The following is a 22,686-nucleotide window of genomic DNA, read 5'->3' on the forward strand; positions in this document are numbered from 1 at the left end:
AGGCTATGTCTCTCTATAAGCACCATGTCCCCATAAGGCTATGTCTCTATAAGCACCATGTCCCCATAAGGCTATGTCTCTATAAGCACCATGTCCCCATAAGGCTATGTCTCTATAAGCACCATGTCCCCATAAGGCTATGTCCCCTCATGTCTCTATAAGCACCATGTCCCCATAAGGCTATGTCTCTATAAGCACCATGTCCCCATAAGGCTATGTCTCTATAAGCACCATGTCCCCATAAGGCCATGTCCCCATAAGGCTATGTCTCAATAAGCACCATGTCCCCATAAGGTTATGTCTCTATAAGCACCATGTCCCCATAAGGTTATGTCTCTATAAGCACCATGTCCCCATAAGGCTATGTCTCTATAAGCACCATGTCCCCATAAGGCTATGTCTCAATAAGCACCATGTCCCCATAAGGCTATGTCTCTATAAGCACCATGTCCCCATAAGGCTATGTCTCTATAAGCACCATGTCCCCATAAGGCTATGTCTCTATAAGCACCATGTCCCCATAAGGCTATGTCTCTATAAGCATCATGTCCCCATAAGGCTATGTCTCAATAAACACCATGTCCCCATAAGGCTATGTCTCTATAAACACCATGTCCCCATAAGGCTATGTCTCTATAAGCACCATGTCCCCATAAGGCCATGTCCCCATAAGGCTATGTCTCTATAAGCACCATGTCCCCATAAGGCCATGTCCCCATAAGGCCATGTCCCCATAAGGCTATGTCTCTATAAGCACCATGTCCCCATAAGGCCATGTCCCCATAAGGCCATGTCCCCATAAGGCTATGTCTCTATAAGCACCATGTCCCCATAAGGCCATGTCCCCATAAGGCCATGTCCCCATAAGGCTATGTCTCTATAAGCACCATGTCCCCATAAGGCCATGTCCCCATAAGGCCATGTCCCCATAAGGCTATGTCTCTATAAGCACCATGTCCCCATAAGGCCATGTCCCCATAAGGCCATGTCCCCATAAGGCTATGTCTCTATAAGCACCATGTCCCCATAAGGCCATGTCCCCATAAGGCCATGTGTCTCTATAAGCAGCAGAGTATGTGGTGTGTTAAGACAGAAGAAGTAGTCTAGGCATGCTTGATAGTTTTTTCTGTAAGCATGAAGGTTGGGCTCAATTCAAATTTCAGTCAGCCAATTCAGGAAGTGATTTGAATTGAACATTATTATTTTTTTTTAAAGTTGAACTTTACCAATTAATAGTTTATCCTTTGTCAGTTTATTAGGAAGTGGAAAATAAAACCACTTTTTAAAAATGATTACATTTGGAATTTCAGTTTACTTCCTGAATTGACAGCCTTAGATTTGAATTGACCTCAACACAGGTAAGCACCACGGCCAGGTGGTTTTACTTTTTCATCAGTTATGTTACATGATTAGGATTGAGAACATTAAACACTGTTACCAGAACACCAACAACAGTTGAGATCACATGACCAAAGTTGAATCGTTGTGAGCCAATTTTATTAATGTTCCTATGCCCACTGCCTTCAAACCAATAACCTCCCATGGGAATTAAACTATTACCCATTCAGCAACAACTATTACAACAATGTTTCGTTTTGGTAACTTACCGCTAATACATTTTGTAGAGACCCTGTCCTGTCTCCGTAATAGTGCTGCTAATTAGCTTGCGAGGATCCTAATACAAATATCTAACCCCCTCCCTACAGCCCCTAAGCCCCTGTTTCAAAACATTACAGACGTATTCTTCCTTCCTTCCTTGTTTACTTGATATGTAAGCACAGATTTATAAGTATAGGTGTACGTAAGCAAGGTGGGTCTATGGCCCTAGGGGCCCTGTTCAAAAGTAGTGCACTATATGGGGAATAAGGCGCCCTCCCTGCTCAGCTCAGTTGCGTGGCTGTGAGTTGAACTCCTGACAGATGTTATTGACCACCTTGGGGACGAACTTGTAGAGGCTGTCAAACTCGTCTACGAAGTAGGAGTGCTCCTTGTCGGGGTCGGTGGCGATGTATTCCAGCTCGTCCTGCGCTGCCCAGGCGATGCCGATGGAGTACGCTATCACACCTGGAGAGGGAGAGGAGAGAGACGGGTAGTTAGAGACTGGACTATAACAACTGGGTTAGTTTAGACCGGGAGTGGGCCACGTTGGGATTTCCAAATTCGACGGAGGGCAGCACATATTTTTATTTAATCCGATTTGTTCGTAAAGATTATGCCAGGACAAGGCCAGCTATTTGAAATATATAAATATATAAATATATAAATATATAAATATATACGGTGCATTCAGAAAGTATTCAGACCCTTTTGACTGTTTCCACATTTTGTTACAGCCTTATTCTAAAATTGATTAAATGTGTTTTTTCTTATCAATCTGCAACAATATACCATAATGACAAAGTAAATATATTAAAAATCAAAAACATAAGTATTGTTGAAGCCCCTTTGGAAGAGATTACAGCCTCGAGTCTTCTTGGGTATGACGCTATAAACTTGGCACACCTGTATTTGTGGAGTTTCTCCCCATTCTTCTCTGCAGATCCTCTCAAGTTCTGTCAGGTTGGATAGGGAGCATCGCAGCACAGCTATTTCCAGGTCTCTCCAGAGATGATCGATCGGGTTCAAGTCCAGGCTCTGGCTGGTTGGATAGGGAGCATCGCAGCACAGCTATTTCCAGGTCTCTCAGAGATGTTCGATTGGGTTCAAGTCCAGGCTCTGGCTGGTTGGATAGGGAGCATCGCAGCACAGCTATTTCCAGGTCTCTCCAGAGATGTTCGATCGGGTTCAAGTCCAGGCTCTGGCTGGTTGGATAGGGAGCATCGCAGCACAGATATTTCCAGGTCTCTCCAGAGATGTTCGATTGGGTTCAAGTCTGGGCTCTGGCTGGTTGGATGGGGAGCATCGCAGCACAGATATTTCCAGGTCTCTCCAGAGATGTTCGATCGGGTTCAAGTCTGGGCTCTGGCTGGTTGGATGGGGAGCATCGCAGCACAGCTATTTCCAGGTCTCTCCAGAGATGTTCGATCGGGTTCAAGTCAAGGCTCTGGCTGGGCCACTCAAGGACATTCAGAGACTTGTCCTGAAGCCATTCCTGCGTTGTCTTGGCTGTGTGTTTAGGATCGTTGTCCTGTTGGAAGGTGAACGTTCACCCCAGTCGGAGGTCCTGAGCGCTCTGGAGCAGGTTTTCATCAAGGATCTTTCTGTACTTTGCTCCGTTCATCTTTCCCTCGATCCTGACTAGCCTCCCAGTCCCTGTCATTGAAAAACATCCCCACAGCATGATGCTGTCACCACCATGCATCACCGTAGGGATGGTGCCAGATTTCCTCTAGATGTGACGCTTGGCATTAAGACCAAAGAGTTCAGCCGTGGTGTCATCAGACCAGAGAATCTGGTTTCTCATTGTCTGAGAGTCTTTTAGGTGCATTTTTAGCAAACTCATTTTACTGAGGAGTGGCTTCCATCTGGCCACTCTACCACAAAGGCCTGATTGGTGCTGCAGAGAGAGTTGTCCTTCCAGAAGGTTCTCCCTTCTCCACAGATGAACTCTGTCTGAGAGACCATTGGGTTCTTGGTCACCTCCCTGACCAGGGCCCTTGTCTTGATGGTTCCAAACTTCTTCCATTTAAGAATGATGGAGGTCACTGTGTTCTTGGGGACCTTCAATGCTGCAGACATTTTTTGGTACCCTTCTCCAGATCTGTGCCTCGACACAATCCTGAGTTCAGAGTTCTACAGAGAATTCCTTTGACCTCATGGCTTGGCTTTTGCTCTGATATCTACTGTCAACTGTGGGACCTTATATAGACAGGTGTTTGACATTGCTGCTATAACAGCCTCCACTCTTCTGGGAAGGCTTGCCACTAGAACATTGGAACATTGCTGCAGGGACTTGGTTCCATTCTGCCACAAGAACATTAGTGAGGTTGGGCACTGATGTTGGGTGATTAGGCTTGGCTTGCAGTCTGTGTTCCAATTCATCCCGAAGGTGTTCGATGGGGTTGAGGTCAGGGCTCTGTGCAGGCCAGTCAAGTTCTTCCACACCGATCTCAACAAACCATTTCTGTATAGACCTCACTTTGCACAGCGGCATTGTCATGCTGAAACAGGAAAGTTTGGAAGCACAGAATAGTCTAGAATGTCATTGTATGCTGTAGCGTTAAGATTTCCCTTCACTGGAACTAAGGGGCCTAAACCATGAAAAACAGCTCCAGACCATTATTCATCCTCCACCAAACTTTACAGTTGGCACTATGCATTGGGGCCGGTAGGGTTCTCGTGGCATCCGCCAAACCCAGATAAGTCCGTAGGACTGCCAGAGGGTGAAGCGTGATTCATCACTCCAGGAAACCCGTTTCCACTGCTCCAGAGTCCAATGGCGGCGGGTGTTACACCATGTGCATGGTGATCTTAGGCTTATGTGCGGCTGCTCGGCCATTGAAACCCATTTCATGAAGCTTCCGATGAACAGTTCTTGTGCTGACATTGCTTCCAGAGGCAGTTTGGAACTCGGTGGTGAGTGTTACAACCGAGGACAGACTATATTTACGCGCTACGTGCTTCAGCACTCAGAGTCCCATTCTGTGAGTTTGTGTGGCCTATCACTTCGCGGCTGAGCCGTTGATGCTCCTAGACGTTTCCACTTCACAATAACAGCACTTACAGTTGACCAGGGGCAGCTCTAGGAGTGCAGACATTTGACGAACTGACTTGTTGGGAAGGTGACATCCTATGACTGTGCCACGTTGAAAGTCACTGAGCTCTTCAGTAAGGGACATTCTACTGCCAATATTTGTCTATGGAGATTGCATGGCTGTGTGGTCAATTTAATGCACCTGTCAGCTACGGGTGTGGCTGTAATAGCCAGATCCACTAACCTGATGGGGTGTGTGTTATCTGGGGCGGCAGGGTAGCCTAGTGGTTAGAGCGTTGGCTAGCAGCCGAAAGGTTGCAAGTTCAAATCCCTGAGTTGACAAGGTACAAATCTGTCGTTCTGCCCCTGAACAGCCAGTTAACCCACTGGTCCTAGACCAGTTAACCCACTGTTCCTAGACCAGTTAACCCACTGTTCCTAGGCCGTCATTGAAAATAAGAATTTGTTCATAACTGACTTGCCTAGTTAAATAAAAATCTTTGACCAACATGTGAAATCTATAGATTAGGACCTGATGAATGTATTTCAATTGACTGATTTCCTTATGAGTTGTAACTCTTTGGATTGTTTGCGTGGTGCATTTATATTTTTGTTCAGCGGAGTTTTCATTACATTTCAATTTGGTTTCACACCAACTGAGCTTTCATTTAGTTTCCCATATGAATAAATAATAAAATAGCAATCCAAAATTATCCACCAGCATGATGCTAAATTACCTTCATATCGAGGTGCTTTTTCTTAGAGGAGCCCCCCCCCATTGGCCAGATTTTCTGACCACACCAATCAACCTCTGACCCCTCACCTTGGCGATGGACGGCCAACGCTGGAGCTCTGACATCATCGTAGCTCCTCCCGTCGGTGATAACGATCATGATCTTGCGTTTGTTGGGTTTGGACTTGCTGAACAGCTGCTCTGCTGCGTAGGTGATAGCCGCTCCAGTGCTGGTCCCGCCACTCCAGTAATTAATCCTCTTTATGGCGTTAAGCAGATCGGCCTTGTTGTTGTGTTGGCCGAAGGCAAACTCCAGCCGTTGTTCGTACGTATACTGTACTGCGCCGACTCGTGTGTCCGTGTCCGATATCTCAAACTCCCGCGTGATGTTAGCGACGAACTGCAGGACGGTCCGGAAGTTCCCGGTGCCCACAGAGCTGGATCCATCGATGACGAAGGCGATGTCGTTTGCGTTAAGGCAGGTCTTGCTGCAGACGAGACGGTCGGTGTCGCACACGCGCTTGACAAGGGGTTGGACTGCCTTACGCAAGGCGAACCAGCTCGACACGGGTAGGGAGTAGAAACCGTTGGTTCGACACACCGCCTGTTGAGAGATGAGAGAAGATGAGGTGGTTGGGCAGGGTTTCATGAAGGGACAGGGCTCAAATTGTGAGGGAATTGGAAGCGGATGTACGCATTGCATAGTCAGGGGTGAATTGGAAGCAGCTGTATGTGTTAACATAGCTATGGGTGACCCAGTGACCATCGTCTCTATTTACCTTGTCCACAAAGTTCGGCTCCACCACATTCTGCTTCTCGTTCTCGTCGGGTCCCTCGATGGTCACAAAGAAGATGTTGATACCAGACTCTCTGGCCTGGCGTGATGCCTCCTCTACCTTGTCGGTTGGCCAGCCGTCTACCAGAACCACAGCCACGTTGGGCGCTCCGCCCCGGTTACCGTTGGCGTCGCTGAAGTAATGTTTGTTGATATAGGACAGGGCCTTCCCTAGGAGAACACCGGGGGGCAGCAGAGCGCTTAACAGACAGACAGCTGAAGCAATGTTTGTTGATATAGGACAGGGCCTTCCCTAGGAGAACCGGGGGACAGCAGAGCGAAACAGACAGACAGCTGCAATAGTATTTGTTGAAAAACCATGAAAAACAGCCCCAGACCTTTATTCCTCCACCAAACTTTACAGTTGGCACTATGCATTGGGGCAGGTAGCGTTCTCCTGGCATCTGCCAAACCCAGATTCAATTTTATACACCTGTCAGCAACGGGTGTGGCTGAAATAATCCACTAATTTGAAGGGATGGCCACATACTGCTAAATGACTTAAATGTAAATGTAAATGTATATATAGCATAGTTTGATAATACAGGAGAGGGCCTTCCCTAGGAGTACAGCAGGGGGCAGCAGAGAGGTGGTTAATATAGACAGACAGACAGACAGACACAGCTGAAGTAGTTTAATATAGGAGGGCCTTCCCCAGGAGTACAGCAGGGGGAGGCAGAGAGGTGGTTAATATAGACAGACAGACAGACAGACACAGCTGAAGTAGTTTAATATAGGAGGGCCTTCCCCAGGAGTACTGCAGGGGGGGAGGCAGACAGACAGACACAGCTGGTTTAATATAGACAGACAGACAGACAGACAGACAGACACAGCTGAAGTAGTTTAATATAGGAGGGCCTTCCCCAGGAGTACAACAGGGGGCAGCAGAGAGGTGGTTAATATAGACAGACAGACAGACACAGCTGAAGTAGTTTAATATAGGAGAGCCTTCCCCAGGAGTACAGCAGGGGGCAGCAGAGAGGTGGTTAAGACAGACAGACAGACAGACAGACACAGCTGAAGTAGTTTAATATAGGAGAGCCTTCCCTAGGAGTACAGCAGGGGGCAGCAGAGAGGTGGTTAAGACAGACAGACAGACACAGCTGAAGTAGTTTAATATAGGAGTGCCTTCCCCGGGAGTACAGCAGGGGGCAGCAGAGAGGTGGTTAAGACAGACAGACAGACACAGCTGAAGTAGTTTAATATAAGAGGGCCTTCCCTAGGAGTACAGCAGGGGGCAGCAGAGAGGTGGTTAATATAGACAGACAGACACAGCTGAAGTAGTTTAATATAGGAGGGCCTTCCCTAGGAGTACAGCAGGGGGCAGCAGAGAGGTGGTTAAAACAGACAGATATAAAACACACAATATGTTTCTGTAAACACATGCACACAACAGAGTCCGTTAAAATGGAATGTTTTGTTCTAAACTATACCTTCCAGTGAGTGTTATAATCTAAGAAGTGGTAGGAACACCTGTTTCCAGTAGCCTATTTCTTCTATTGAACCCTTATTTAACCAGGTGAGTTGACTGAGAAGACGTGATATTACAGTATCCATTTAGAAAGCAGAAGCGGTTGATCATCTTGCATCTCATTGTTGGTGGTCTGTACTCTCTTGGCCAGGGGGTTTCACGTGGAAAAACATAGCAATCTCAATGTGACTTCCTTCTTTAAGTAAAGGACACATAACTACCGAAGACTAGAAACATCTGTGAGTATATTGTGAAGATATGTTGCTGATGAGAACGGAGACGAATGCAGTGGCTAACTGGCACATTGATTAGAGGGGAGGTTATATTCTGTAAACACACACAACCCTATTTGTATCCAACTGCAATGTTTAGCAGAGTCACAAAGACCGCACGAGGCATCAAATGAAAGGAAACCATCGCTTCCTGACAGTAGTCTGACCCCTGGCCAGTCAGGGCTGGTAGAACCAAATGCCTTTGGTCAGGAGGCCAGGAGTAAAACACTGTTATTTAACACAGTGTCTAGGGTCGGATTTAGATTTAATTGCAGTCTCTCGGGGATGTGAAAATGTGGTAAAGATTTTGTGAAACAAGCGATAATTGTGTCCCTTTTCCCTTTCGCACTTAAGTGTGTGGTCTTGTGGCCATGGTGTCTCCCGGCTGTACACTCGTAGAAAAATGGGTTCCAAAAGGGTTCCAAGATGGTTCTAAAAGGGTTCCCCAAGGGTTCTAAAAGGTTTCCAAAATGGATCCAAAAGGGTTCCAAAATGGTTCCAAAATGGTTCCAAAAGGGTTCTAAAAGGGTTCTAAAAGGGTTCCAAAATGGATCCAAAAGGGTTCTAAAAGGGTTCTAAAAGGATTCTAAAAGGATTCTAAAAGGGTTCTTCGGGCATTTTGTTGTTGTTCCCCATAGGATAACAGTTTTTGGTTCCAGGTAGAACCCTTTTGGGTTCCACGTAGAACCCCTCTACCCAGAACCAAAACAGGTTCTTCAAAGGGTTCTCCTATGGTGACAGTTGAAGAAACCTTTTTAGGTTTTAGATATTTATTACATTTATGTATTCCACCTTTATTTAACCAGGTAGGCTAGTTGAGAACACCTTTATTTAACCAGGCAGGCTAGTTGAGAACACCTTTATTTAACCAGGTAGGCCAGTTGAGAACACCTTTATTTAACCAGGTAGGCTAGTTGAGAACACCTTTATTTAACCAGGTAGGCTAGTTGAGAACACCTTTATTTAACCAGGTAGGCTAGTTGAGAACACCTTTATTTAAACAGGTAGGCTAGTTGAGGACAAGTTCTCAATTACAACTGTGACCTGGTCAAGATAAAGCAAAGCACTGTGACACAGACAACAACACAAACATACAGTCAATAAAACAATAGAACAAGTCTATATACAGTGTGTGCAAATGATAAGGGAGGTAAGGCAATAAATAGGCCATGGTGGCAAAGTAATTACAATATAGCATTAACACTGGAGTGAAATTACAATGTAGCAAGTAAACACTGGGGTGATAGATGTGCAGAAGATGAGTGTGCAAGTAGAGATACTGGGGTGCAAAGGAGCAAGATAAATAAAATAGATAACAGTATGGGGATGAGGTATTTGGATGGGCTATTCACAAGATGGGCCATGAGCAGTGATCTGTGAGCTGCTCTGACAGCTGGTGCTTAAAGCCAGCGAGGAAGATATGAGTTTCCAGCTTCAGTGATTTTTGCAGTTTGTTCCAGTAATTGGCAGCTGAGAACTGGGGGAGGAAGCACCTTTCTTTCTAAGAGTGTAGACTAGGTCAGTGGTAGCCCAATTTGTAATTTTATTTTTAGGAACTCAGTCCAGCTTTAAACTTCCTCTTGAAAGTTGTAGGTAGTAGAATACACAAGGCTGGATGTTCCTCGATGTGGGAATACCGTGGAGCCTCTGCTCTCTACTAAATACCTGGTCACTGTGGAGCCTCTGCTCTCTACTAAATACCTGGTCACTGTGGAGCCTCTGCTCTCTACTAAATACCTGGTCACTGTGGAGCCTCTGCTCTCAACTAAATACCTGGTCACTGTGGAGCCTCTGCTCTCAACTAAATACCTGGTCACTGTGGAGCCTCTGGTCTCATCTAAATACCTGGTCACTGTGGAGCCTCTGCACTCAACTAAATACCTGGTCACCGTGGAGCCTCTGCTCTCAACTAAATACCTGGTCACCGTGGAGCCTCTGCTCTCAACTAAATACCTGGTCACCGTGGAGCCTCTGCTCTCAACTAAATACCTGGTCACCGTGGAGCCTCTGCTCTCAACTAAATACCTGGTCACCGTGGAGCCTCTGCTCTCTACTAAATACCTGGTCACCGTGGAGCCTCTGCTCTCAACTAAATACCTGGTCACCGTGGAGCCTCTGCTCTCTACTAAATATCTGGTCACCGTGGAGCCTCTGCTCTCTACTAAATACCTGGTCACCGTGGAGCCTCTGCCCTCAACTAAATACCTGGTCACCGTGGAGCCTCTGCTCTCTACTAAATACCTGGTCACTGTGGAGCCTCTGCTCTCTACTAAATACCTGGTCACTGTGGAGCCTCTGCTCTCTACTAAATACCTGGTCACTGTGGAGCCTCTGCACTCAACTAAATACCTGGTCACCGTGGAGCCTCTGCTCTCAACTAAATACCTGGTCACCGTGGAGCCTCTGCTCTCAACTAAATACCTGGTCACTGTGGAGCCTCTGCTCTCAACTAAATACCTGGTCACAGTGAAGCCTCTGCTCTCTACTAAATACCTGGTCACTGTGGAGCCTCTGCTCTCAACTAAATACCTGGTCACCGTGGAGCCTCTGCTCTCTACTAAATACCTGGTCACTGTGGAGCCTCTGCTCTCAACTAAATACCTGGTCACTGTGGAGCCTCTGCTCTCAACTAAATACCTGGTCACTGTGGAGCCTCTGCACTCAACTAAATACCTGGTCACCGTGGAGCCTCTGCTCTCTACTAAATACCTGGTCATCGTGGAGCCTCTGCTCTCAACTAAATACCTGGTCACCGTGGAGCCTCTGCTCTCAACTAAATACCTGGTCACTGTGGAGCCTCTGCTCTCTACTAAATACCTGGTCACCGTGGAGCCTCTGCTCTCTACTAAATACCTGGTCACTGTGGAGCCTCTGCTCTCTACTAAATACCTGGTCACCGTGGAGCCTCTGCTCTCTACTAAATACCTGGTCACTGTGGAGCCTCTGCTCTCTACTAAATACCTGGTCACTGTGGAGCCTCTGCTCTCTACTAAATACCTGGTCACCGTGGAGCCTCTGCTCTCAACTAAATACCTGGTCACCGTGGAGCCTCTGCTCTCAACTAAATACCTGGTCACCGTGGAGCCTCTGCTCTCTACTAAATACCTGGTCACCGTGGAGCCTCTGCTCTCAACTAAATACCTGGTCACCGTGGAGCCTCTGCTCTCAACTAAATACCTGGTCACCGTGGAGCCTCTGCTCTCAACTAAATACCTGGTCACCGTGGAGCCTCTGCTCTCTACTAAATACCTGTATGTTGTTCTGTCATTGATTGTTATGTCCGTGTGTACTATTTTCTCTCTCTATTTTTTACAATGATTTTAGTACAATACAGTTTTTAATTTATTGAATTGATTTATTGACCAACTCACCTACATTGGACATCCCTCCCTTCTGTGTGATCTTGTCTATGGCAGGTTTCAGCTCTCTGGAGTTAGTGTAGGCCTTCAGACTGAACTCTGTGACAGGATCGTCTCTGTGGCGACAACAACAACAACAACAACAACATGCATTTCAGAAAGGAAGGAACGAGAAGAGAAGAAACAGATTGAGGCAGAAACAGGAGAGAACCTAAGAGAATGCCATACCTACTGGTCACTGGTTGAATCAACGTTGTTTCCACATTGAACCAACGTGGAATTGAACTACCTACCATTGAATTGATGTCTGTGCCCGGTGGGTAGCCACAGGTTCAGTGAGGTTAGGACTACCCCATAAACTTACCTGTCAGGTCCATAATTATTGACACCCTTGATAAAGACTGGATCAAATACATTATTCAAATACTGAGCTGGACTGTATGTGTGTGTGTGTGTGTGTGTGTGTGTGTGTGTGTGTGTGTGTGTGTGTGTGTGTGTGTGTGTGTGTGTGTGTGTGTGTGACCTTTGTTTAACTAGGCAAGTCCGTTAAGAACAAATTCTTATTTATTTACAACGACAGCCTACCCCGGCCAAACCCGGACGACAGCCTACCCCGGCCAAACCCGGACGACGGCGTACCCCGGCCAAACCCGGACGACGCTGGGTCAATTGTGCGCCGCCTTGCGGGACTCCCAATCACGGCCGGATGTATGCTTTTTTTTGTTGTGGAAAATTATATTTTATACTAATACAATCGCTCAATGAAATAGATTTTGTCCAACAAGTAGTATTTTTTTCCTTTCTCTAAATGATTATTTCAATACCTTTCAATAACTCACTTTGCAAGGATAATGGCACTGAGCCTTTTTCTAAAATGTTTTATGAGATTCTAGAACACATTGGGAGGGATCTTAGAGCATTCAGCCATACAGAATCTGATTGGAGAACAAATTGGGAGGGATCTTAGAGCATTCAGCCATACAGAATCTGATTGGAGAACACATTGGGAGGGATCTTAGAGCATTCAGCCATACAGAATCTGATTGGAGAACACATTGGGAGGGATCTTAGAGCATTCAGCCATATAGAATCTGATTGGAGAACACATTGGGAGGGATCTTAGAGCATTCAGCCATACAGAATCTGATTGGAGAACAAATTGGGAGGGATCTTAGAGCATTCAGCCATACAGAATCTGATTGGAGAACACATTGGGAGGGATCTTAGAGCATTCAGCCATACAGAATCTGATTGGAGAACACATTGGGAGGGATCTTAGAGCATTCAGCCATATAGAATCTGATTGGAGAACACATTGGGAGGGATCTTAGAGCATTCAGCCATACAGAATCTGATTGGAGAACACATTGGGAGGGATCTTAGAGCATTCAGCCATATAGAATCTGATTGGAGAACACATTGGGAGGGATCTTAGAGCATTCAACCATACAGAATCTGATTGGAGAACACATTGGGAGGGATCTTAGAGCATTCAGCCATACAGAATCTGATTGGAGAACACATTGGGAGGGATCTTAGAGCATTCAGCCATACAGAATCTTTGCCTCTTAATTCAAATTCAAGCCACGGGTTAGTGGGGTTTACTCACCCGTATTGGATCATATATATATTTAGGGGTTACTCACCCGTATTGGATCATATATATATTTAGGGGTTACTCACCCGTATTGGATCATATATATATTTAGGGGTTACTCACCCGTATTGGATCATATATATATTTAGGGGTTACTCACCCGTATTGGATCATATATATATTTAGGGGTTACTCACCCGTATTGGATGACGCCCATCATGGGTCCGGCCATGCCCACGTTGATGACCTGTGCCACCTCAGCCAGGAAGTCCTTCTGGATCTTAAAGCGACGCTTCCCAATACTCCAGCTACCGTCCATCAGCCATGCTATGTCAACTTTACAGTCTGCCAATCAATCAATTAATCAATCAATCAATGTGATATCCCAATACTCCAGCTACTGTCCATCAGCCATGCTATGTCAACTTTAGTCTGCCAATCAATCAATCAATCAATCAATCAATCAATCAATCTGATATCCCAATACTTGAACTACAGTCCATTACCCACGCTATGTCTACCTTACAATCAATCAATCAATGTGATATCATAGGGCTTATAGTTTATAACACATAAACAGCTATCCCGTCTAGTCCCAGTTCTGTTTGTGCTGTCGTGACAACTACGGTGTGTGTGTGTGTGTGTGTGTGTGTGTGTGTGTGTGTGTGTGTGTGTGTGTGTGTGTGTGTGTGTGTGTGTGTGTGTGTGTGTGTGTGTGTGTGTGTGTGTGTGTGAACATACTTGGGTCTCCCTGAGTAACAGGCTCTGGGTTGGCCCGGGGTAGTGAGTCCTGCTCTCTCACACTGAAACCTGATGACAGACAGAACAGAAGATGACAGACAGAAGAGAAGATGACAGACAGAAGAGAAGATGACAGAACAGAAGAGAAGATGACAGATAGAACAGAAGGTGACAGACAGAAACGAAGGTGACAGACAGAAACGAAGATGACAGACAGAACAGAAGATGACAGAACAGAAGAGAAGATGACAGACAGAAGAGAAGATGTCAGACAGAAACGAAGATGACAGACAGAACAGAAGATGACAGACAGAACAGAATATGACAGACAGAAGAGAAGATGACAGACAGAACAGAAGATGACAGACAGAAACGAAGATAACAGACAGAACAGAAGATGACAGAAACGAAGATGACAGACAGAACAGAAGATGACAGACAGAAACGAAGATGACAGACAGAAACGAAGATGACAGACAGAACAGAAGATGACAGACAGAAGAGAAGATGAGACAGAAGAGAAGATGACAGACAGAAACGAAGATGACAGTCAGAAACGAAGATGACAGACAGAACAGAAGATGACAGACAGAAGAGAAGATGACAGACAGAAGAGAAGATGACAGAACAGAAGAGAAGATGACAGACAGAACAAAAGATGACAGACAGAACAGAAGATGACAGACAGAACAGAAGATGACAGAAAAAAGATGACAGAACAGAAGAGAAGATGACAGACAGAACAGAAGATGACAGAAACGAAGATGACAGACAGAACAGAAGATGACAGAAATGAAGATGACAGACAGAAACGAAGATAACAGAGTACAAGCATGTCAAACATCACATAGAGAAGACAATGCTGAACATAAAGGAATGTCATCATGCTTTTACCAACTGAGACATTACAAGATAACAGACCACATCTAATTCTATTCATTATATATTTGAGATCTCAACTTCTTGTTCTGGTGAGCCATATATATTTCTGTCTAACCGTTAGTCGCTGTTAGTCGCTATCGTTTTCCAGGCCTGAGTTGTTGGATGCAACGGACTGCAAATTAATTACTTAAAAATCTTACAATGTGATTTTATGGATTCTTGTTTTAGATTCCGTCTCTCCTACAGTTGAAGTGTACCTATGATAAAAATGACAGACTTGCTTTGTAAGTAGGAAAACCTGCAAAATAAGCAGTGTATCAAATACTTGTTCTCTCCACTGTATATACAACATATTTTAGAGGCACACGTAGCCTACATATCAATACATACACACAAACTATCTAGGTCCAATAGGGGAGAGGCGTTGTGCCGCGAGGTGTTGCTTTATCTGTTTTTTGAAACCAGGTTTGCTGTTTATTTGAGCATTGTGAGATGGAAGGAAATTCCACGCAATTAGGGCTCTATATAATACTATATGCTTTCTTGAATTTGTTCTGGATTTGGGGACTGTGAAAAGACCCCCGGTGGCATGTCTGGTGGGATAGGTGTGTGTATCAGAACTCTGTTTAAGTTGACTATGCAAACAATTAGGGATTTTCAACACATTAATTTTTCTTATAATAATAAGAAGTGATGCAGTCAGTCTCTCCTCAACTCTTAGCCAAGAGAGACTGGCAGCATAGTATTAATATCAGCCCTCTGATTACAATGAAGAGCAAGACGTGCCTCTCTGTTCTGGACCAGCTGCCACTTAACTAGGTCTTTCCTTGCAGCACTGGACCACACGACTGGACAATAATCAAGATAAGACAAAACTAGAGCCTGTAGAACTTGCTTTTTGGAGTAGAGGATCTCTTTATTACGGCCCAGATCTCTCCCCATCTTTGCAACCATTGAATCTACAGTTGAAGTCAGAAGTTTACATACACTTAGGTTGGAGTCATTAAAACTAGTTTTTCAACCACTCCACAAATTTCTTGTTAGCAAACTATAGTTTTGGCAAGTCAGTTAGGACATCTACGTTGTGCATGACACAAGTAATTTTTCCAACAATTGTTTACAGATTATTTAACTTATTATTCACTGTATCACAATTCCAGTAGGTCAGAAGGTTACATACACTAAGTTGACAGTGCCTTTAAACAGCATGGAAAATTCCAGAAAATGATGTCATGGCTTTAGAAGCTTCTGTGGATGTATGTCAAGGTCTACCTTGAAACTCAGTGCCTCTTTGCTTGACATCATGGGAAAATCAGAAGAATTCAGCCAAGACCTCAGAAAAACATTTGTAGACCTCCACAAGTCTGGTTCATCCTTGGGAGCAATTCCCAAATGCCTCAAGGTACCACGTACCAGCTGTGCTGGCTGATGCGTATATGGTTGAATCATCAGCATACATGGACTCACTTTGTTTAATGCCAGTGGCAGGTCATTGGGTGAAAATTGAAAAGAGTAGAGGGCCTAAAGAGATGCTCTGTGGTACACCACACTAGACATTTTTGACATTAGAGATGCTTCCATTAAAGAAAACCCTCTGTGTTCTATTAGATAGATAGCTCTGAATGGCAGAGGTTGAAAAGTCATAGCGCATACGTTTTTTTCAACAACAGTTGAATGATATCAAAGGCTGCACTGAAATCTAACAATACAGCTCCCACAATCTTTTTAGGATCAATTTCATTCAACCAATCATCAGTCATTTGTGTCAATGCAGTACATGTTGAGTGCCCTTCTCTATAAGCATGCTGAAAGTCTGTTGTTAATTTGTTTACGGAGAAATAGCATTGTATTGGGTCAAGCACCATTTCCAACAGTTTGCTAAGAGCTGGCAGCAAGCTGATTGGTCTGCTGTTAGAACCAGTAAAGGCAGCTTTATCACTCTTGGGTAGCGGAATGACTTTGGCTTCCCTCCAGGCCTGAGGACAATGACTTTCCTCTAGGCTCAGATTAAATATATGACAGATAGGAGTGGCTATAGAGTCAGCTACCATCCTCGGTAGCTTTCCATCTAAGTTGTCAATGCCAGGAGGTTTGTCATTGTTCGTCATCAATAACAATAATGTTTCCTCCTCTCCCACATTAACATTACAAAATGTAAAGTTCCAATGCTTTTCTTTCATTATTAGTTTGTTTATGCATGAATATAATGGCTCACTGTTTCTTGTTGGCATTTCCTGCCTAAATTTGTCTACTTGTCCACAGTTTGTCCACAGTTTGTCCACACAATGAAATAATCAATTAAATAATTGACAACATCAAAATGGTTTTGTGAGGAATTAACCATCTGATTCGATGAAGGACAGAGTTTAATTTGTCTTTCTGCCCATAATTTCATTAAAATACTCCATTTAGTTTCTTTATATCTTCCATCATTCTTTATATCTTCCATCATTCATTGATCTTGGCTTCATAATACAGTTTCTTTTTCTTGTTGTTGAGTTTAGTCACATAGTTTCTCAATTTGCAGTCAGTCAGCCAGTCAGATGTACAGCCAGTCAGTCAGCCAGTCAGATGTGCAGCCAGTCAGTCAGCCAGTCAGATGTACAGCCAGTCAGTCAGCCAGTCAGATGTACAGCCAGTCAGTCAGCCAGTCAGATGTGCAGCCAGTCAGTCAGCCAGTCAGATGTGCAGCCAGTCAGTCAGTCAGTCAGTCAGTCAGATGTACAGCCAGTCAGTCAGTCAGTCAGCCAGTCAGATGTACAGCCAGTCAGTCAGTCAGTCAGATGTATAGCCAGTAAGTCAGCCAGTCAGATGTGCAGCCAGTAAGTCAGCCAGTCAGATGTACAGCCAGTAAGTCAGCCAGTCAGATGTACAGCCAGTCAGTCAGCCAGTCAGCCAGTCAGTCAGCCAGTCAGATGTACAGCCAGACTTATCAGCCACTCCTTTTGCCCCATCTCTTTCAACCAGACAGTTTTTCCATTCCTCATCAATCCATGGAGCCTTAACAGTTCCAACAGTCAGTTTCTTAACAGGTGCATGTTTATCAATAAATGGAAGAAGCAATTTCATAAATGTATTAAGTGCAGCGTCTGGATGCTCCTCATTAATCACATCAGACCAACAAATATTTTGAGCATCATCCATATAAGAGTCACAGCTAAATCTTTTGTATGATCTCTTATACACTATTTTAGGTCCCAGCTGGTGGATCTTTGTCTTTCCTGTATATAGCCACTATATTGTAATCACTGCATCCAATGGGTACGGATATGGCTTTAGTTCTACCTGGAACCAGAGGGTTCTAAATGGAACTCAAAGGGGTTATCATACAGGGACAAATCAAAGGGTTCTCCCATCTGGACATCTGGAACCAGAGGGTTCATGACAGGGTTCTATGTAGATCACAAATGGACAAAATGAAGAACTCACAAGGGTTCCTTGTGAGAGGTTTCTAATGACAGGAACAAATGACGGAATGTTTTAACAATCTGTATTACACCCCAAAGATCCAGTGGCAAAGCAGGAAGTTCATGCCACTGATAAATTACTAGTCAGGTAAACTACTAGTCAGGTAAAACTACTAGTCAGGTAAAACTACAAGTCAGGTAAAACTACTAGTCAGGTAAAACTACAAGTCAGGTAAACTACTAGTCAGGTAAACTACTAGTCAGTGATACATTGGCACACTGCTTCGAAGTTACCTGCTTTAGTGATTTCGACACCTCGGAACTTCGATATTAAACGTAACATCACTACTGGTTACCAGTGAAAACACAACAAAGGCTAGTCGGCCAGCATAACCAGCTAGACCATGCTGGTCGGGCCGGCATAACCAGCTAGACCATGCTAGTCGGCCAGCATAACCAGCTAGACCATGCTGGTCGGCCAGCATAACCAGCTAGACCATGCTGGTCGGACAGCATAACCAGCTAGACCATGCTGGTCAGACCAGCAGAACCAGCTAGACCATGCTGGTCAGACAGCATAACTAGCTAGACCATGCTAGTCGGCCAGCAGAACCAGCTAGACCATGCTGGTCAGACAGCATAACCAGCTAGACCATGCTGGTCGGCCAGCATAACCAGCTAGACCATGCTAGTCGGCCAGCAGAACCAGCTAGACCATGCTGGTCGGCCAGCAGAAACAGCTCGACCATGCTAGTCGGCCAGCAGAACCAGCTAGACCATGCTGGTCAGACAGCAGAACCAGCTAGACCATGCTGGTCAGACAGCAGAACCAGCTAGACCATGCTGGTCAGCCAGCAGAACCAGCTAGACCATGCTGGTCGGCCAGCAGAACCAGCTAGACCATGCTGGTCGGCCAGCAGAACCAGCTAGACCATGCTGGTCGGCCAGCAGAACCAGCTAGACCATGCTGGCCGGCCAGCAGAACCAGCTAGACCATGCTGGTCGGCCAGCAGAACCAGCTAGACCATGCTGGTCGGCCAGCAGAACCAGCTAGACCATGCTGGTCGGCCAGCAGAACCAGCTAGACCATGCTGGTCGGCCAGCAGAACCAGCTAGACCATGCTGGTCAGACCAGCAGAACCAGCTAGACCATGCTGGTCAGACCAGCATAACCAGCTAGACCATGCTGGTCAGACCAGCAGAACCAGATAGACCATGCTGGTCAGCCAGCAGAACCAGCTAGACCATGCTGGTCAGACCAGCATAACCAGCTAGACCATGCTGGTCAGACCAGCAGAACCAGCTAGACCATGCTGGTCAGCCAGCAGAACCAGCTAGACCATGCTGGTCAGCCAGCATAACCTGCTAGACCATGCTGGTCAGACCAGCATAACCAGCTAGACCATGCTGGTCAGCCAGCATAACCAGATAGACCATGCTGGTCAGCCAGCATAACCAGCTAGACCATGCTGGTCAGACCAGCATAACCAGCTAGACCATGCTGGTCAGCCAGCATAACCAGCTAGACCATGCTGGTCAGCCAGCATAACCAGCTAGACCATGCTGGTCAGACCAGCATAACCAGCTAGACCATGCTGGTCAGCCAGCATAACCAGCTAGACCATGCTGGTCAGCCAGCATAACCAGCTAGACCATGCTGGTCAGCCTGCATAAACAGCTAGACCATGCTTGTCGGATAAAGTTGACCAGCACTGACCAGCACGGACCAGCTTGAAATGTATGCTGGGGGTTTTAAGATAGGAGGTGCTGTATTATCTCACCTGAATCAAAAGGGTTCACTTCTGGTTTCCAGGAGTCCACTGGTCCCACTGTGTGGAGGATTTAAAACAAGCTGAGCGGCAGCAAGGTCAAAGGCATAGCATAGCACTCATCCTTCTCAGGATATACTGTGTGTATAACACTTCATAACAATCGGGACCATATCTGGGACTGTTATGACATATTATCACAATGGAAAGGCAAAGCAGCAGTCTACAGTGCGGCTTAGTCTCGTCCCCAAGGCTCAATACTAGCTAACCCTGACCCAGTTTAGTGTAGTCTCGTCCCCAAGGCTCAATACTAGCTAACCCTGACCCAGTTTAGTGTAGTCTCGTCCCCAAGGCTCAATACTAGCTAACCCTGACCCAGTTTAGTGTAGTCTCGTCCCCAAGGCTCAATACTAGCTAACCCTGACCCAGTTTAGTGTAGTCTCGTCCCCAGGCTCAATACTAGCTAACCCTGACCCAGTTTAGTGTAGTCTCGTCCCCAAGGCTCAATACTAGCTAACCCTGACCCAGTTTAGTGTAGTCTCGTCCCCAAGGCTCAATACTAGCTAACCCTGACCCAGTTTAGTGTAGTCTCGTCCCCAGGCTCAATACTAGCTAACCCTGACCCAGTTTAGTGTAGTCTCGTCCCCAAGCTCAATACTAGCTAACCCTGACCTAGTTTAGTGTACGTCCCCAGGCTCAATACTAGCTAACTCTGACCCAGTTTAGTGTAGTCTCGTCCCCAAGGCTCAATACTAGCTAACCCTGACCCAGTTTAGTGTAGTCTCGTCCCCAGGCTCAATACTAGCTAACCCTGACCCAGTTTAGTGTAGTCTCGTCCCCAGGCTCAATACTAGCTAACCCTGACCCAGTTTAGTGTAGTCTCGTCCCCAGGCTCAATACTAGCTAACCCTGACCCAGTTTAGTGTAGTCTCGTCCCCAGGCTCAATACTAGCTAACCCTGACCCAGTTTAGTGTAGTCTCGTCCCCAGGCTCAATACTAGCTAACCCTGACCCAGTTTAGTGTAGTCTCGTCCCCAGGCTCAATACTAGCTAACCCTGACCCAGTTTAGTGTAGTCTCGTCCCCAGGCTCAATACTAGCTAACCCTGACCCAGTTTAGTGTAGTCTCGTCCCCAGGCTCAATACTAGCTAACCCTGACCCAGTTTAGTGTAGTCTCGTCCCCAGGCTCAATACTAGCTAACCCTGACCCAGTTTAGTGTACCCTCGTCCCCAGGCTCAATACTAGCTAACCCTGACCTAGTTTAGTGTAGTCTCGTCTCCAGGCTCAATACTAGCTAACCCTGACCTAGTTTAGTGTAGTCTCGTCCCCAGGCTCAATACTAGCTAACCCTGACCCAGTTTAGTGTAGTCTCGTCCCCAGGCTCAATACTAGCTAACCCTGACCCAGTTTAGTGTAGTCTCGTCCCCAGGCTCAATACTAGCTAACCCTGACCCAGTTTAGTGTAGTCTCGTCCCCAGGCTCAATACTAGCTAACCCTGACCCAGTTTAGTGTAGTCTCGTCCCCAGGCTCAATACTAGCTAACCCTGACCCAGTTTAGTGTAGTCTCGTCCCCAGGCTCAATACTAGCTAACCCTGACCCAGTTTAGTGTAGTCTCGTCCCCAAGGCTCAATACTAGCTAACCCTGACCCAGTTTAGTGTAGTCTCGTCCCCAAGGCTCAATACTAGCTAACCCTGACCCAGTTTAGTGTAGTCTCATCCCCAGGCTCAATACTAGCTAACCCTGACCCAGTTTAGTGTAGTCTCGTCCCCCAGGCTCAATACTAGCTAACCCTGACCCAGTTTAGTGTAGTCTCGTCCCCAGGCTCAATACTAGCTAACCCTGACCCAGTTTAGTGTAGTCTCGTCCCCAGGCTCAATACTAGCTAACCCTGACCCAGTTTAGTGTAGTCTCGTCCCCAGGCTCAATACTAGCTAACCCTGACCCAGTTTAGTGTAGTCTCGTCCCCAGGCTCAATACTAGCTAACCCTGACCCAGTTTAGTGTAGTCTCGTCCCCAGGCTCAATACTAACTAACCCTAACCCACTTTAGTGTACCCTCGTCCCCAGGCTCAATACTAACTGGCGGTGGACAACGTTATGATTAGTACAACTAAAAATGGCAAACTTGAAACTTTAATGGCTACCGACCTCTAGAGTGGTGAATCTTTAAGAGCTACCCACCTAGAGCTACCCACCTCTAGTGTGGTGAAACTTTAAGAGCTACCCACCTCTAGAGTGGTGAAACTTTAAGAGCTACCCACTTCTAGAGTGGTGAAATTTAAGAGCTACCCACTTCTAGAGTGGTGAAATTTAAGAGCTACCCACCTCTAGAGTGGTGAAATTTAAGAGCTACCCACCTCTAGAGTGGTGAAATTTAAGAGCTACCCACTTCTAGAGTGGTGAAATTTAAGAGCTACCCACTTCTAGAGTGGTGAAATTTAAGAGCTACCCACTTCTAGAGTGGTGAAATTTAAGAGCTACCCACTTCCAGAGTGGTGAAATTTAAGAGCTACCCACCTAGAGCTACCCACCTAGAGCTACCCACCTAGAGCTACCCACCTAGAGCTACCCACCTAGAGCTACCCACCTGTAGTGTTTTGAATCTTTAAGAGCTACCCACCTCTAGTGTGAGTTGTGTCTTGTGGCTCGGGGTCTGTGGACTGGGGTGCTGGAAGATACAGACAGAGAATATAGATTCGTTATTGATCCAATGAGGTGACCATTTTTCATTCAGCCAAATGTTTGGATGTGTGTAGTAGTATTTTCTGTTGGATGAGTTTGAAAAGCCTCATCCTGCAGGTCTCAGTCCTGTCAGTCTCATCCATGTCGGTCTCAGTCCTGTCGGTCTCATCCCCTGTCGGTCTCAGTCCTGTCGGTCTCATCCCCTGTCGGTCTCAGCCCTGTCTGTCTCAGCCCTGTCTGTCTCAGCCCTGTCTGTCTCATCCCTGTCGGTCTCATCCCTGTCGGTCTCATCCCTGTCGGTC

At 45.9% G+C, this 22,686-nt stretch overlaps 1 protein-coding gene across 5 annotated transcripts in view; it reads right to left on the reverse strand.

Moving 5' to 3' along the window:
* Positions 1–933: 933 nt before the first annotated feature.
* vit (vitrin) overlaps positions 934–22,686 on the reverse strand; it is a 91,683-nt gene continuing 69,930 nt past the window's right edge. For 4 of the 5 annotated variants that reach the window (XM_046368425.1, XM_046368423.1, XM_046368424.1 and 1 more), the window contains 8 exons: positions 22,323–22,370; positions 19,712–19,759; positions 13,642–13,710; positions 13,098–13,245; positions 11,316–11,419; positions 6,146–6,372; positions 5,457–5,970; positions 934–2,064 (listed from right to left, as the gene is read on the reverse strand). In XM_046368425.1, the coding sequence (XP_046224381.1) occupies positions 1,886–2,064; positions 5,457–5,970; positions 6,146–6,372; positions 11,316–11,419; positions 13,098–13,245; positions 13,642–13,710; positions 19,712–19,759; positions 22,323–22,370 (1,337 nt within the window). In that variant the 3' untranslated portion in view covers positions 934–1,885. The remainder of the gene's footprint in view (positions 2,065–5,456; positions 5,971–6,145; positions 6,373–11,315; positions 11,420–13,097; positions 13,246–13,641; positions 13,711–19,711; positions 19,760–22,322; positions 22,371–22,686) is intronic. The other variant, XM_046368426.1, reaches the window with a different exon arrangement.

The sequence above is a fragment of the Oncorhynchus gorbuscha genome, linkage group LG11 (assembly GCF_021184085.1).
Source record: "Oncorhynchus gorbuscha isolate QuinsamMale2020 ecotype Even-year linkage group LG11, OgorEven_v1.0, whole genome shotgun sequence".
In the NCBI taxonomy this organism is placed as follows: Eukaryota; Metazoa; Chordata; class Actinopteri; order Salmoniformes; family Salmonidae; genus Oncorhynchus; species Oncorhynchus gorbuscha.